Genomic DNA, 17,887 nt, shown 5'->3' with positions numbered 1-17,887 from the left:
CCCAGGCCCTGAACAAGTTCTACGAGTCTCTCGGACGGTCGGAGCGCCTGCCATGTCATATTGCCCTCCATCATGAGCGGATTTCCCGCGAGGCCACCTTGCCAGAGAACCCACTTTCTCTGTACCTTTTATTCTCTTTAAACTTCAAACTTCTGTCTCCAAGGTTCGACTCGGGAAGGCTCCTGGGGAGGACCTTGTTTCGTACGAAATGATTCGGTAATTTCCCCCTGCAGCCCTGCAGCATTTTCTAGACTTGGCCAATCGTTCACTTGAGGCTGGCAGAGTTCCCAAACTTTGGAAGCGAGCTACCTTTCACCTCTTGTTGAAGATGGGCAAGGATCCCTCAAATCTTTCGCCCTATTTCCCTTTTGTCTTGGCAAGGTGGTCGAGCGGATGGTCTACGCCCGGCTGTCCTATTATTTTGAGACTGGCGGACTTCTTCACCCTCATTAATGTGGGTTTCGCCCAGGTCACCAAGCTATAGACCTGGTCATTCGTCTTCTCCAGGACACCCGGGAAGGCTTTATTCGGAAGCAGAGTACCGGCGCTGTCTTTTTCGACTGTGAGAAGGCTTATGACCGGGTCAACCCCTCACTACTGCTTCTTAAGCTCCAGAGACTTGGAGTGTCTGGTCGGATCTACTGCTGGTTACGAGATTTCCTTTTGGACAGGCATGTCCGGACCAGGGTAAACTCTGTCTTTTCAAACTTCTTACCTGTTGGGCGAGGTGTTCCCCAAGGTTCGTCACTGTCTTGTCTGCTGTTCATAGCTTACGTCAACGATTTGCTGCCGTTGTTGCACAGCTCTCCGTTTATGTTTGCGGATGACCTGAAACTGCACCGGACATCAGCCTCCCTTGCGGAGATACAGCAGTCGTTGCAGTTGGACTTGAACATCATTCTGGACTTTTGTCGGACCTGGCAGTTACGGATGAATCCCACAAAGACCGTTTACTGCCTCTTCTCACTTTCCCTTACCGGTCAGCTGGATCGGCTGAGTTTACTCCTTGGCCCGGACACCCTCTCTTTTGAGGCCCACCCAATCCTGCTAGGGTTCACTTTGGATCGGAAGCTCCTTCTGAAGAAACACGTCAACGCCATTTGTCGTCGTTTTGACCAGGCCTACGGTAGTAGGTTGGTCCGCCTTGCCACCTTAGACTGGGGCGTTTCTTCGAAGGTCCTCCGATCCGTCTATCTTACCCCGGACCTGGTTTGCTCTATCATGGCCTCTATTGAATCCCTGGACCTATCCTTCCGGCGCTCAATGACCACCAGCTACGAAAGGTTTCGTCGTCTGCCCCCACCAACCCCATGCGGCAGATGGTGGATAAGTGGCGGACAGAAGAACATCTACTTGGACGACTGTTGCGCCGGACGTGGGTTGAACAAGCAGAATATTTGCGATCTCTTTTTCCTTCACCAATGCCATTGACCGGAGGATGATACAGCAGCACGCGCGTACCCACCGTACATCCTGCCAGACATACCGGCTGTTCGGTTTTCCTTACCCGGGTCCCCCCTTTCCAAGGAGGACCAACTGACCGCATTTCTCGGACTATTGGACACTTATGTTTCTGACTCCTTGTGTATCTACACAGACGGATCTACTCCTGGACGATCAACCGAGAGTGGCTATGGAATTTACTTGGACGGGTTAGACGAGGCAGAGATGTGTGGTCCAGTATACGGCACTATCTTTACCGCCGAACTTACTTCTATATGGCTTCAGTATACGGCACTATCTTTACCGCCGAACTTACTGCTATATGGCTTCAGTATACGGCACTATCTTTACCGCCGAACTTACGGCTATATGGCTTCAGTATACGGCACTATCTTTACCGCCGAACTTACTGCTATATGGCTTCAGTATACGGCACTATCTTTACCGCCGAACTTACTTCTATATGGCTTCAGTATACGGCACTATCTTTACCGCCGAACTTACTGCTATATGGCTTCAGTATACGGCACTATCTTTACCGCCGAACTTACTGCTATATGGCTTCAGTATACGGCAATATCTTCACCGCCGAACTTACTGCTATATGGCTTCAGTATACGGCACTATCTTTACCGCCGAACTTACTGCTATATAGCTTCAGTATACGGCACTATCTTTACCGCCGAACTTACTGTTATATGGCTTCAGTATACGGCACTATCTTTACCGCCGAACTTACTGTTATATGGCTTCAGTATACGGCACTATCTTCACCGCCGAACTTACTGCTATATGGCTTCAGTATACGGCACTATCTTCACCGCCGAACTTACTGCTATATGGCTTCAGTATACGGCACTATCTTCACCGCCGAACTTACTGCTATATGGCTTCAGTATACGGCACTATCTTCACCGCCGAACTTACTTCTACATGGCTTCAGTATACGGCACTATCTTTACCGCCGAACTTACTTCTACATGGCTTCAGTATACGGCACTATCTTTACCGCCGAACTTACGGCTATATGGCTTCAGTATACGGCACTATCTTTACCGCCGAACTTACTGCTATATGGCTTCAGTATACGGCAATATCTTCACCGCCGAACTTACTGCTATATGGCTTCAGTATACGGCACTATCTTTACCGCCGAACTTACTGCTATATGGCTTCAGTATACGGCACTATCTTTACCGCCGAACTTACTGTTATATGGCTTCAGTATACGGCACTATCTTTACCGCCGAACTTACTGTTATATGGCTTCAGTATACGGCACTATCTTCACCGCCGAACTTACTGCTATATGGCTTCAATATACGGCACTATCTTCACCGCCGAACTTACTGCTATATGGCTTCAGTATACGGCACTATCTTCACCGCCGAACTTACTTCTACATGGCTTCAGTATACGGCACTATCTTTACCGCCCAACCTTCGGCTATATGGCTTCAGTATACGGCACTATCTTTACCGCCAAACTTACTGCTATATGGCTTCAGTATACGGCACTATCTTTACCGCCGAACTTACTGCTATATGGCTTCAGTATACGGCACTATCTTCACCGCCGAACTTACTGCTATATGGCTTCAGTATACGGCACTATCTTCACCGCCGAACTTACTGCTATATGGCTTAAGTATACGGCACTATCTTTACCGCCGAACTTACTGCTATGTGGCTTCAGTATACGGCACTATCTTTACCGCCGAACTTACTGCTATATGGCTTCAGTATACGGCACTATCTTCACCGCCGAACTTACTGCTATATGGCTTCAGTATACGGCACTATCTTCACCGCCGAACTTACTGCTATATGGCTTCAGTATACGGCACTATCTTTACCGCCAAACTTACTGCTATATGGCTTCAGTATACGGCACTATCTTTACCGCCGAACTTACTGCTATATGGCTTCAGTATACGGCAATATCTTCACCGCCGAACTTACTGCTATATGGCTTCAGTATACGGCACTATCTTCACCGCCGAACTTACTATATATGGCTTAAGTATACGGCACTATCTTCACCGCCGAACTTACTGCTATATGGCTTCAGTATACGGCACTATCTTTACCGCCGAACGTACTGCTATATGGCTTCAGTATACGGCACTATCTTCACCGCCGAACGTACTGCTATATGGCTTCAGTATTCGGCACTATCTTCACCGCCGAACTTACTGCTATATGGCTTCAGTATACGGCACTATCTTCATCGCCGAACTTACTGCTATATGGCTTCAGTATACGGCACTATCTTCACCGCCGAACTTACTGCTATATGGCTTGCCTTACGTCGGGCCACATTACTCTGCGCCGCCGAGCCTTATAGTGCCATCCACATACAGACTCTATGTCCTCTTTACGGGCCCTATCGAATGCATCACATTGATAAATTTCGGACTTATGTAAGGAAATAGGCTTAAGCTGGGCATGCACATCACGACAAACTTTGATCCTCGATGACCGATGTAGTTTAAATAAGCATTGGTCAACTGATCACTAAGGTGTGACCCACGCATACCTATTAACTTAGGAATCTAGTTGTATTGTCCATGGAGGGCGGATGTCCGTCAAATCGAGCGGCCACCTTGATACGAAGGTGTGTCTTTATTGTTATTTCATTTCCTTTGATCTAGTTTTAGTCCACCGGACAAGGTAAGATTGTCTTATGTTTGGCAAATTCACCAACGCTGTCTATCGAACAATTTCTTTAATCTATATATACTATACATACTATATTAATAATCTTAATTTTAAAATATTTAGTGGAATATGACAAATTTATGCGGCAAACATTTCTTACAATTATAATATAGGCCTATAAACAATATTTTAAAAAGTAATCAAGATCATATGACAGTAAATTAAAAAATGTTCAGATCAACTAAAATCATCCAACACACTATTAAAATTTTGATGTGAGATATTTTGTCTGAGATTTTTTCTGAGATAATTTGTCCATGATATCATTTGTCCTGATATATTTAGTCCTGGTATCTTATGTCCGTAGGATCATTTGTACTGAGATCATTTGTCCGTGAGACATTTTGTCTGGGATCATTTGTCCTGAGATCATTTGTCCTGTCACCAATTTATCATACTAGACCTTATTTTGTTCTGTTTTACTTTTACTTTATGTTTATTAAAATGGTTTTTAATTTTTAAAAATGTGTCGGCCTTTTGTCTTGTCGGCCTTTTATCCGGATCCATATATGTGTGTGTGTCGTGTGTGGGTGTGTGTGGGGGGGCACAAATTAACTTAACCAGGCCACAATTTAAATAAACCAGGCAACAAATTAACTTAACCAGGCCACACATTAACTTAACCGGGCCAAAAATTAACTTAACCAGGCCACAATTTAAATAAACCAGGCCACAAATACTTAACCAGGTCACAAATTAACGTAACCAGGCCACAAATACTTAACCAGGACACAAATTAACTTAAACAGGCCACAAATTAACTTAACCAGGCCACAAATACTTAACCAGGACACAAATTAACGTAAACAGGCCACAAATTAACTTAACCAGGCCGCAATTCAAATATATCTGGCTACAAACTAACTTAACCAAGACACAAATTAAATAAACCAGGCCATAAATACTTAACCAGGCCACAAATTAACTTAACCAGGCCACAAATACTTAACCAGGACACAAATTAACTTAATCAGGCCACAAATATTTACCCAGGACACAAATTAACGTAAACAGGCCACAAATTAACTTAACCAGGCCACTATTCCAATAAATCTGGCTACAAATTAACTTAACCAGGCCACAAATTAACTTAACCAGGCCACACATTAACTGCGCCAGGCCACAGAAAACTAAAACTAGTAGAACATGAATCAGAACAATGAAGTATGTTTTTTTGAACACGTACATCCAACTTCTGTATCTGCATGTAAATCCACATCATACAAATCTTTCTATCATTTGGTTTACATTGTCAGTAAACACTGACAATTTAATAATCGTCTGGAATTGTTTCTTTAAATATTTATTATTGTACTGTTAGTATGGCGTTGAAAGTCATAAAGTAAATTGTTTTTAAATTTTTAAATATCATTTTTATTTATATCACGTTGTCTAAAATTTACGAATGAACTGCAGAAATGACAGTATGTAGAAGTAAATTGCATATTTTTAAATGCACTAGAAAAAATATTCAAAATAATTTATAGTTTAGATTTCTTTAAATTAGCTAACAGTTTTTTAAATTAAAACTGCAGACTCCCTGAGGTGTCGTAATGAAGGTATTTCCTAATATATATATAACAATTTTAGATACATTATTTCTTACAAAATAACTAAGCTTGAACACATTTATAATAACTTTATCGGTGTTGAGTAACAATTTATTACTCATGAATAGTGATGGGAACAGCCATAATTTTCGACAGTTTCTATGCAACTCCCATGGTTAAAATTTAACTGAAATATTGGAAATTTTTGTATAAAATCAGTCTCCATATTAAATTTTCCCAGTGAATTCAAGCCTCGTTTCTTTTGAAAGTAAAAATCAAAGTGCTGCGTTAACGGTTGTGTATTTCCTTTAGACCTTACACGACTCTGAGATAAAGATAAAACAGCTCTTGCTCAGCCGATTTGTCATTACATATTTTATAATTATTCACTAATTATGCGAAATACGAGACTGGTTAAATGTAGTATAGTAAAAGTAAAAATACCCCTTTAAACCTTATGATCTATTGGGCAGATGAAGTGGAGTTCATATGTTTCTTGACCTCTGCATATCAAGGGATATGTGGTCAGCACTATACTTTCCGTAACGTGAGTTAGGTACCCATCAGAGTTGGGTGGATCCAACCGTACTCTGAAACTAGGGGCGCCCAACCGTACTCTACTTCCGGCGGAAGCGTCTGATTCGATTTAGTAAGTAAACGCTTATAAGAGCTTACCGTATGCGTAGCGTATGGCACTCTTTAAATCGAACGTAAGGAATGGTGAGACACAGCAAGGCTTATCCAAATGTGACACGCCAGGCGCTTGAGTGCCACCGCCACGGAAAGCGTAAGAGAGGGCGCCCAAGACAGAACTGAATGCGCAGAAAAATAAATAACACATTTACACACAACTTCAAAAAGTTAGTGTTAATCAAGTTGACCACAGTGTTTCTTCCAGGTACTTAACGAACATATTCTTGAATACATTAGGTGAATTTAGTTTTAAAAAAAAGATATAAAAACACTGTGCCCATTTGGGCGTTTTCCCTTTCGGGCAAGTGTCAATTCGTGAAATCGGCCTTCGCGCAAACGGCAAGTGTCTTTCAGGAAAATGTCCGGCTCCCATAAAGCAGTAGCTAATTCAAAAATGAAAAGATTCGAAATTCAAGACCAATAATTAAATTAAATATACTCTTAGCCAGTTGCGTAGCAAGGTCGGGTTTAATTTGGTGCGGCATTTGGTGGTGTCACCCCCACCCATCCCTTCACACCACCGAAATATATATATATATATATATATATATATATATATATATATATATATATATATATATATATATATATATATATATATATATATATATACTAGACTACCCGTCCTCCGTTGGATAACTGTGGGTTTCGGGGGTCTTCCATCAAAAAACATCACGTCTGTTACTCAGAGGCGTAGCGACCCTTCCCGGCGCCCGTGGACAAACTTTTCGATTTGAACCCCCCCCCCCCCCCGCAAGATTTCGATTTGCAAGCCCACCCCCCCCCCCCCCCCCCCTCAAACTTTTGATGTGCACCCCCCCTCAAACTTTCGATTTGTACCCCCCTCAACCTTTCAATTTATTTTTACAACCCATTTTGGCGCCCCTAAGGTCGGCGCCCGGGAACATATTTCCCCCCCCCCCCCGCCCCCCCCCCCCCTCGCTATGCTACTGCAGTGTCACTTATCGTCACAAAAAAACAGACCCCACATTCAAAAATATGTTTTTTATCTTTTAAAAACACCGAAAACACCGATTTCGGACTATCCCTTCATATACTGACGTCACAGGTGACCTACTCAACTCTACTTCACCTGCCCAGTGTCCCGCCAAGTCTCAGACAACATGTTTTTATCGCTTAAAAAACGATTCCAGCCGAGCATGTCTCTGACAACACTATCCCTTCATATGCTTAGGACAAAGAAACAGATGAACTCTACTTCACCTGCCCTGAATCCCGCCAAGCGCAGATAGGCAACTTTATTATTCACATCTAAAAAATAAAATAAAATTGAAAAAAAAATTATCATTGTCGTATTGGTCTAGAACCTGTGCCTCCCGCATGAAAGCCGATTATACTAACAACTTAGCTCTTACTCGTGACGTCGCAGATGAATTTTTATACTATACTTTAATACTTTGAGTCTCCTTATGCAACTTGATTTACGCGCATAGATCTAGATCTAAGTCTAGTATTTGTAAGTTTCAAATTAAATTTTTTCTTAAATTAGCCAAACAAAGATTTATATAAAATAATGAAGGTTTAAAATTATTTAGATCTAGATAGAATTATCTAGATCTAGATTCTACGACTCGTTTAGCATGTTTATATAACGTGAAAACCCGCCATTTTGCTCGTGGTAAACATAGCCTAAAAATAGTCGGAAGTCATGCGTCCGGTCCGGACGCCATTGTTGTTAGCAACCGACCACGCCTCCAATAAAGCGAGTAATCCTACTATATCTAGCTCTAGAACCTAGATAGATAAATCCGATGTATTCTCGAATTAGATGGTCATTAAAGCTAAACAAAGATTTATATAAATTAAGGCCTGAAATAGATTCTAGATGTAGAATTTGCATTAACACTAGATCTAGAATTTACGTAAAGTCTAGTGCCCTAGAGCTAGATCTAGATTCTAGATCTAAGTCTAGATCTAAAATCTAGAGATTTCATAACAACATGTGTCATGTTCTTCCTTCGACAGCTGATCTGTAGATCTAGAGAAATTAATCGTAAAACTAAATGAAAAAGACAGTTGAAAATTGATTTTAAGTGTATGGGCTATCTCATCAATTGCGGTCATATGTAATACTAGATTCAGCAGAGGCTTAACGAGGGGGTGGGGGGGGGGGGTACATATGTCCCCGGGCGCCCACCCAAGGGGGCTCCAAAATGGGTTGGAAAAAAATAAAAGCTCATTTTAGCTACAGTTTTGGATTATAAATATAAAAAATATATGGGGGCGCCAAATTGAAAGTTTGTCCCCGGCAGGAGTTGGGTTGGGGGCGCCAAATTGAAAAGTTGTCCCCAGGCGCCAGGAAGGGTCGCTACGCCTCTGAGATTCAGTGGTAAAACTACATCAGGTCCATCCGCCAGCTCCCCAGCTCCCCGGCGATTGAGTGACCCAGAGCGGCCAAGAGCTTCCCCAGGAGACACTAAGTTTTAGATGGGCTACTATAATTGTTCACTAAGTAGAATAGAGAGCGCCCCGGGTTCTACCGAGATCGCCTACTTGCTTTTTAAAGAGCACTCTACAATAGAGACACGGTGGCACACGACATTTGATAATTAAACCTAATTAGGGGCGCCCCTGCGGAAGTATAACCAGTGGCTCCATGGAGCGCTAAGGGACGCGTCTCTAACACGTGGGCGGTTGCCGATGTGTGTTCTGCCTCACTATTACAGAGATTGATTAACGTACACGCAATGCTTTCATACAGTACGCCTTGGTGCGTCTAGGCGGTAGTGTGGACAAACCCGTGCCCCATAAACGAATATGTGGGTTTGTTTGTTTAAGCATTACCAAAGATTTCATTCGTTTGTCATTTAAATTTGAGAAGCTATTGCTAATACCCTGTGGTGGTTTCTGCGGAAAAAAATAATTCGATTTGGTGGCGCCCCGGCAAGGTTCAGTTTAGCTCCCTGGGCTTTCCCGTGAGTACTATGGTACCTTTGTTCGTTTTAATAATTGCGAAACGCTATGAATATGAAGGGCTACTATAATCCATCACTATACCGAGTGAGGCGCCTTCCTACTTAGGCCCACCTACCTACATACCTAACTACTTGCCTACTTACTAACCTGCCTGCGCTTCTGCCTGCCTACCTACTTTCCTACCTGCCGTTATTCCTGCCAAACTGCTTTCTTTCCACCCCGCCTGTCTGCTTACCTTACATCCTACTTACACACACACATATGTTCGTATGTATATATGTATGTGCTAGTGTGCTCGAGGACTATGTATTTTTACATTTTTGTAGTTAGGTAGAACTATTCAGTATAAAGGAATTTCCTTTTGTTATGTTTTTTTTTACGTACTTGCCGCTAAAATATTCTTTTTTGTATGTGTGCATAAAATAGTGTAGGTTTATTAATAAAAGTAAATTTTATTATGTATTTAAGAGTATATAATCATTTTCGTCAAGCCAATGTGTTCATAATCTTAAATTTAAAAACCCGAAAGCCAAAGATTTAGAATGAGAAATAATGTAATAATTGCTATTTAACCTGAAACACCTATTCTAAGTATTGTAATGATATTTTAAAAATAAATATACACAGAGATAGATTGTTTTCTTATATAATTAATTTAAAAAGTCAACTGTATTTCATGACGAAAATCAACACAAAATACATTCGAATAGAAACTGTCTAGGGAGACTACTCTAATATTTGTAGGATTAATATTTTTTATTAAGATTTTTTAGCGCAATTTCCATACGGACAATTGCGATTATTAACTCGTTCTGGATGGATGTGTGTCCGATGTGTGTTCGCAGCTTTAAGTCGTATCTCCTCCTCAACGAAGCAAATATGTTAAGCAAGTTCCGAGGATGATTGTGGCCAAAAAAATTCCCATAATTCCTTCCTGGATTTCCTGGAAAAGCCAAAAAAACTCGAAAAAAATGCAGTTTTTGGCCCATATCTCAGCAAGCAGACGACTTAGCGACTTGAAACATTTACCATTCGATTCCTGCAATAATGTAGAACAATATTACCGAAGAAAGTTTTCAAAAATATCCTTTCGTTCGGTCACAAAAAATTAATTAAGGAAATTGCGCTTAAATTGTCACTAGACTTTTTATTAACTTGTTTTTTTTATTATTAGATGAAAATTAATCATGTAGGTCCTATAAAAGATTACCTTGCATTTTAAAAATATATTCGATACGTTTAGAATGAGAAATAATTAAAATTATTTATTATATTCATGATTTATTAATTTTTTTGTTTCAAATAATATAGTAAAAAAGCCTGTTTTAATTATCTTTTTAAAAATCTTATTTTAATTAATAAATTATAAACAAAGATCGAGGTTCTATATTTTTTTTTAAAACTAGTTTAACTGTCCCTAAACAATTGTATCAATCGCCAAGAAATTATGAATTAATAATTACGTTTAACGCTTAATTTAATTAAACGAATTGAACTATTTCCGTTTTGATAAACTCTCTCTCTTTATAACTATTAACGCTTTATCATTGAGTTTCTCGAGAGAAATACACAAGAGAGCGGTAGTTATCATTGACTCTGTCATTGATAATTTCATCGAGTCTTACATAGAAATAGTGTTTGATCGGCTGCCGCAAAATATTTTCGCCGGATATCACGTCAGAATCGGCAGCGATATATGAATACCTTTATACGGACTTTTGTTGAAAATAATATGTTAGATGTTTTAAATGTATAACCACAATTTTATTTAAAGAAGAAAAATAATAAAATAAAGGCGTATTCGAATGTAGAGAAACAGTTTTAATTATGCAACAGGAAAAGCGTTTATAGTTGTGAAAAAGAATACATAAAACAGTCACGTCACTAATGTTTATACATTAACTAATGACGTCATCTTCCGCGTTTGGAATAAAAAGAAATGAACTATTTCATTCACATTTGATTTAGATCTAAGTACGCTATAAAATTTATACAATACAATTTTGCTCAGGCTGAACTTACAAAAAAATTCTATTAGGATTCTAGATCTAGAGATTCTAGATCTAGATGATTTAGATCTACGGAAAAACTAGACTTACACAGATGTAGACCCTACCTAGATCTAGAATCTATTCAAATAATATATATCTATACTAAAGTATTTCAGGCCTTAATTACTTTAATGAAATCTTTGTTTATCTATGCAATTTGCTAATCTCTATCTATATATAAAGCAAAGTTGTCGGGTATATGGCACTTCCCGTCCCCGCAGGCGCTTCAAATTTGGCAGGATCTTGCCTTGGGGGGACAGAACACGGGGGCCGGTTGGCCGAAAAGTCTAAAGTGACCTCGACTGACCGGCGCCTTATATGAGCTATAAATCGAAAAAAAAAGTCCACGTAGGAACCTCTTCATAACTCCTGAGGTCGTAGACCGACCCTCGGGCGAATTAATTAAGTATTCAAATTCTCAATGTTTTCGAAAGCCTAAGCGAAGCTGGGCAGAATGCGTAGTCTATATATATATATAAAGCAATATATGTGTGTGTGTCTTTTATGCATTACGACACCTCTTATCACATTGCCATGAAACTCTAGGAAGTTGTTGAGAATATTCCTGGGGAGGTTTCTGTGAAAAAAAAATTCAAATTCGCAGGGGTGGCGCCCCAGCAGGGCGCGATTTGTTTTTTCTCTATATACGGTATATAAAAATAAAATTCGATTTTGTGTTGCCACCATTCATCCGATCGCCATCAAACTTTGGTGACCTCATAAGAACACTCTGGGGAAGGGTTCTGTAAAAAAATTATTTTTAATTTTGCAAGGGCGGCGCCACGGGATGGTGCGATTTTTCTCAATATACGGTATATAAAAATAATAAAAGTGAACTGCGGTGACACCGTTCACACTATCGCCATGAAACTTTCGGAAGATGTTGAGAATATTCCTGGGGAGGTTTCTGCGCTAACAACATTTTCAAATTCGCAGGGGTGGCGGCCCGGCAGGGCGTGGTTTGTTTTCTCTTCAAATATGGTATATAAAAATAAATGTCGATTGCGGTCTCACAACGTTCATTCGATGGCCATCAAACTTCAGGGACTTAATAAGAACACTACAGGAAAGGGTTCTGTAAAAAAATCATTTTTTATTTCGCAAGGGCGGCGCCACAGGAGGGTGAGATTTTCTCTATATATAGTATATAAAAATAAACGTCGATTGCGGCTCGACACAGTTTATCCCGGTGCCATAAAACTTTAGGGAGTAGATGAATACTCCAGAGGTTTCTGAGGTGGGAGGGGGAATAGGGATGGGTGGGTGGTGGGGGAGGGGGATTTAATATTGCATGGAAAGCCCCCGGCAGGATGCGATTTGACGCCCTGGTCTTTCCAGTGGGCGCTATGGTAACTACTTTCGGTCTAAACATTGTGTTAGACAATGGATAGGATAGGACGTTACAAGCGCTCATTAAATTGAATCAGGCATATCCTCTGGCGCCCTGGTAGGGTGCGATTAGGCTGCAAATAAAAATGTCTGTTTCAGCCCCCAAAGGCTCACATGGGCCGCTGAGGGCCATTTAATACGTTTTATTTTAATAATCAGAAAAATTAACCAAGGTTAGATTATTAACTGGGATGTTTCTTTTTGTCCGAAAAAAAATCCAAACAGTTTCGTCACTTTGCGAATGATGCAATTAGCATCTATTTTATATAATCAAATCAGAAATTGAGACGAGCATCTAATATCTAAGAATAGACCATTAGAAACGCTAAAATATTGCATCAGTCACACTGATGTTTTAAACACGTCAAATATTTTTTTTACGTGTTAAATAACAAATCCTGTTCAATTGTGTCACTTTGGCGAATGGCGCAATCTGCATCATTGTTAACAGGATGCTATTTGGCACGATGGCGCCTGTTAGTTTTAAGGAGCCAGGGTTGGTACGCCGCCCCTACGCGGTAGTGTAATCGAGGGGGGGGGGCTCCTGAGTGCGCCTCTCTACGTCTCTGACACATGGGCGGTCACCGAGGTGTGTTCTACCATATTATTTCGTTGAGTGATTAATGTACACTCAAGGTTTTCATGCGGTAGTGTAGGTAAACCCGTGCCCCTATATTTATGATCCAAGCGCAGGCATTGTTTACATTTAAATAACTCACTTTTAGAAAACAAGGTCACGAGTGTAAGAGTATAGGATTGGTAATGCATGGATGAAAGCCTTCTTATATATTTCGTCGGACTTTCTTCTATTCCCGCGGCAACGCGCGGGGACGGGTACGCTAGTGAGATATAAAAATACTGTCAAAAGTCTTATTTTAATGGACAGTAATGTTGACGCCAAATACTGAACAGACAAATGATGATGCAGTTGGTTTTAATTATCATTTGATTGTAAATCATTGGTAATCACCGCTGTGAATGGGGAGTGGTGACAATAAAAACCATGATCATCCCAGCACCCATTGTATTTTTCCCTGAACGGGCGAATCATCTTGTGTATTTATAACTTGCCTGTTCGTTTGCAAAGATGAGCTGGAAATTCCGATGCTTCGGTTTATGCATTTCCAGCTAAAGACACCAATTTTGCATGCATTGGGTTGTTTAGATATATCCGAATTGGTGTATATTTTTAAAAGTATTTGTTTTTAATTGTCAAAATACAAATGTATTAGAAAAGAAAAGACAGCAATGTAGTATTTACCCAAAACACATAAAATAAGTTTATTCTTTTAACTATTCAATCAATTGAATAGTTTTCAATGTAGACTAGCCAAATTCCTTTTGTGAAATTAAACAGTGAACAATCACATTCTGTGATTTCCCCACTCTATTATTTTAAATTTAGTTTCTCTCTTTTTCTATTTTAATTCCTCCTGATTTCTTTTTCTATCTTTTTCTGTTTTTCTATCTCCTAACTTTTGTACAAACTATAACACTTAAACCCCTGCAACCTCTGTTGATCATTCAACCAATATTTCCGTTCAAAAAAACAAAACAGACGCGTAATTCGTGTTTGATGCATTTATTTCTTACGGCACAATGCCTTTTAACATCAGCCGGTAAAAAAAAGTACCCTAAAGACATTTATTTGGTCAGTTCTGCTATTAATTCGAATATCTAAGTGATACTTTCTTGGCTGTTAGTTTAAATTCAAAAACATAAAATTCTTATTTTAATCAGCGATTAATAACACCCAATTCACGCTAACTAAAATAGCAGTGACAGCTCCTGATGGCCAGTTAAAATGACCTTGACTGAGAACGTCCAAACACAGGTTGGTCTCCAGCTCATTGTCGCTGATGTGCAGGCAGACATGAAGACAGCTAAGACTGCAAGAAGTCTCCTGCAAAGTCGGCCTGAAGGTGCAGTAGCAGAGGGCGACACGATTGCTGTCTCCACACGACGGCGACTCCTCTGGGAAGAAACTTTGAGTAAGACGGGTTGAATTAAATCTTTTAGACACGTTCGCGTCTGTCGATCTGTTTTCAAGCGTCCCCTCTTGTGTGACCTTTAATGTGACCTCTCGAGAGTTCAAACTTCGGAGCCTTCGATATAAAACGAAAGATTTTGCCATAGATAAAAGACTCGGCTTTTCAATTAATAAAAATTCTGAGGGATTTAGGAACTGTAGATTTTCATTGACAGCTGTTTTTGTAGAATAAAGCGTGATGTTCAGGCGAGCATCAAACAGTATTTCTGTAGAGTTTTCAGAATATGATACGTCCCATCCGATAAGGCGTTCCAAATAGCACGCGACGAACCCTGGTAACCGGAACTGTTCTTGATGGGACAGGGGGAATCCGTCATCCGTGACAGCCAGCTGCAGAACGTTGGTCATCACACAGTTGCCGTCAGGGCTTTTGTAAAAGGATGGCGAGCACTTGTCCACATCACAGCTCAAACTGTCCAATGTCACCAGGTCGAAGGCTACTTCCGGCGCATGACAGGAAGCAGTCAGCCATGGCATTGACTTACCCGAGAAGCGTCGAGGATAAGACTTTAATTTTATGCCAACTTCATCGAACGAAACTAAGACGGACAGTTGATTTTTGTGCCGTGCGGCGTCTTGATGTTTGATCTCTTTGGGAAAGAGTAATTCCGTTTCGTTCAGACCATTGCAAATAGCACAGTGTCTATTTTTATAAAATGTGTTATCTGCATCGATTACAAAAGAAATGTTTTGACTGCACTTACGTTGGTTATCAAGGGTGGCTAGACTAGGGCTACACTTAGCAATAGCGAATGGGACACACTTGGCCATCACCCTGTTGTTTAACTCTTCAGGTGGAAGATAATAAGACGAGCAGCCTCTGTCCATGTTATCCGACAAATCGCTGGCGTTCTTTAAAGACTGTATGAAATTCTTACTTTGGAAACACACGTTCCATTTGAGAGGGGTGGATTTGCTTTGAGTGTTGCAGTGAAATACGGTGAGGTTGATGAAATTCAATTTTGTTTTCGGGTCGGTGATTGGAACATTGTTCAGAATGTGGTCAAGGTTTAAATTAGAGTCTGTTTTTGTAGTGAGACTATGAAAAAAAGGCGTGACGCCATCTATGTCAGTGGCGTTGTGGATTCCCGTTGGACAAGTGGTGATTAAAAAATAGCCGAAGTTAAGTCTTTCTGTTGAACTACACACAACCTGACGGTCAAAGACGTTACCATAGAGAATTCTGCTGGCGGTGATCACTTCCGGGCACGCCGTGTCCACGTCATCACAGCAGAAGTGGAGCAAGTGACAAGTGACGTCACAGGAGCATGGAAACAGGATCATCCAACATCGGCCTTGACACGAAGATGGTACCCTCATGGGGTCAGGGGAATCATGGTGAGTAGCCCTGGTTGGTGGAGCTGTGGATGTTGTATTGGTAGCCAACATTGGTGGAGCTGAGGATGTTGTATTGGTAGCCAACATTGGTGGAGCTGTGGATGTTGTATTGGTAGCAAATATTGGTGGAGCTGTGGATGTTGTATTGGTTACCCACGTTGGTGGGGCAGCTGTGAATGTGTTTGTTGCTAACGTTGGTGGAGCAGCTGTGGATGTGTTTGTTGCCAACGTTGGTGGAGCAGCTGTGGATGTGTTTGTTGCTAACGTTGGTGGAGCAGCTGTGGATGTGTTTGTTGATAACATTGGTGGATCAGCTGTGGATGTGTTTGTTGCCAACGTTGGTGGATCAGCTGTGAATGTGTTTGTTGCCAACGTTGGTGGAGCAGCTGTGGATGTGTTTGTTGCTAACGTTGGTGTAGCAGCTGTGGATGTGTTTGTTGCCAACGTTGGTGGAGCAGCTGTGAATGTGTTTGTTGCCAACGTTGGTGGAGCAGCTGTGGATGTGTTTGTTGCCAACGTTGGTGGAGCAGCTGTGGATGTGTTTGTTGCCAACGTTGGTGGAGTAGCTGTGGATGTGTTTGTTGCCAACGTTGATGAAATTGTGGATGTTTGGGTTGACCATGTTGGTGGTGATGTGATTGTTGTGCTGTTGTTCTTTGAGCTGCTGGCAAAGTTCAACATAAATTGGTGGCTGTGTTGGACTTGAGCACAGAAAAAAAGTAAGAAAAACATCATGGTTGCCCTAATACCATGTATCATCGATGTGGTATCTAGTGCTTGGATGTATCTAATAAAATGCTTGGCATCTGAAAAAAATTACAGAGATAAATGTGTATCGCATTAATAAGAATGTTCAAATGCATACATCTGTTTACAATATCATTACATTTAAAACTTTGAAAGCCAAACTTCAAATACATTAATGGATCTATTTGATTTAGCTTTTATTTAACAGGAAAATATTACAATCACCAAAATCACAACAATGTCATCTACCTGGTTATACACTAACTTTCGTCTAATGATTTTCTGGTAGGTATTTTGCAGAGATTATTCTGGATTGTAATTGTATTTTTTCAATACCGTTAATACAAAAAATAAAAGTCAATTGTATACCACTAAAATGATTTTCGGACACAAAAATATAATTAAACCTTAGCAAAAATTGTTTATTTCAAAAAGCCAGATACTGTTTAAACAAGCAAATAGGCCTATTCAAACCACTTCATGTTTATAGTGTTTGTGAAGTTAATATTCAAATTCTCTGTAGAATTATAAAAATTCATTTTTTGAGAGCTAAAACTTTTTTTTTACCAAAAAGTGTGACCGATTTAATAGAGAAGCAGCATTAAACGAACCTTACCTACACCGCCTCGTCGCCTTAAAAACTAGCCTTAGATATTGACTTTTTAAGAATATTAATTTAAAAAAAAACACTTTTTAAAAACTTAATTAAACAAAATACAAAATCATGTCTTTTAATTTGAAATTTAATGATAGCTTTTATTGTGAGGTTTTCATATAGATCTAAATATCTGTTTTGTTTAAAGTTTTAAGTAAACAACTATAGTAAACTATTTTCAATAGACTAAACAAATCAATAATAATAAACCGCTTTTAAAAGCATCCATTTGTTAAAAATGTAAAATACATGTAAAATACATTTAATTACACAAAACAATTATTTAAAAAAATGACGTTTTAAAATGGATATTG

At 40.0% G+C, this 17,887-nt stretch overlaps 1 protein-coding gene across 1 annotated transcript; it reads left to right on the top strand.

The window, feature by feature from the left end:
• The first annotated feature begins 16,101 nt into the window (after positions 1-16,101).
• On the top strand, positions 16,102-16,877 carry LOC131941171 (uncharacterized). Its single transcript, XM_059300185.1, has 2 exons — positions 16,102-16,171; positions 16,288-16,877. Exons 1-2 carry the CDS (start codon positions 16,102-16,104, stop codon positions 16,875-16,877), a joined length of 660 nt encoding a protein of 219 aa, XP_059156168.1.
• The last annotated feature ends 1,010 nt before the right edge of the window (positions 16,878-17,887 follow it).

Source organism: Physella acuta, unplaced genomic scaffold, assembly GCF_028476545.2.
Source record: "Physella acuta isolate Inbredline_101_S28 unplaced genomic scaffold, ASM2847654v3 ptg000028l, whole genome shotgun sequence".
NCBI lineage: Eukaryota > Metazoa > Mollusca > Gastropoda > Physidae > Physella > Physella acuta.
Note: the sequence above shows the minus strand (reverse complement) of the source record. Positions and strands in the feature narration are given on the sequence as shown.

What these genes read in the sequence shown, in the direction of transcription:
- LOC131941171 (XM_059300185.1), top strand. Translation starts at nt 16,102, where the DNA reads ATGGAAACAGGATCATCCAACATCGGCCTTGACACGAAGATGGTACCC. An exon ending in ATGGGGTCAGGGGAATCATG is followed by an intron (nt 16,172 to 16,287) that starts GTGAGTAGCCCT and finishes TTGTATTGGTAG; the next exon opens with CAAATATTGGTGGAGCTGTG.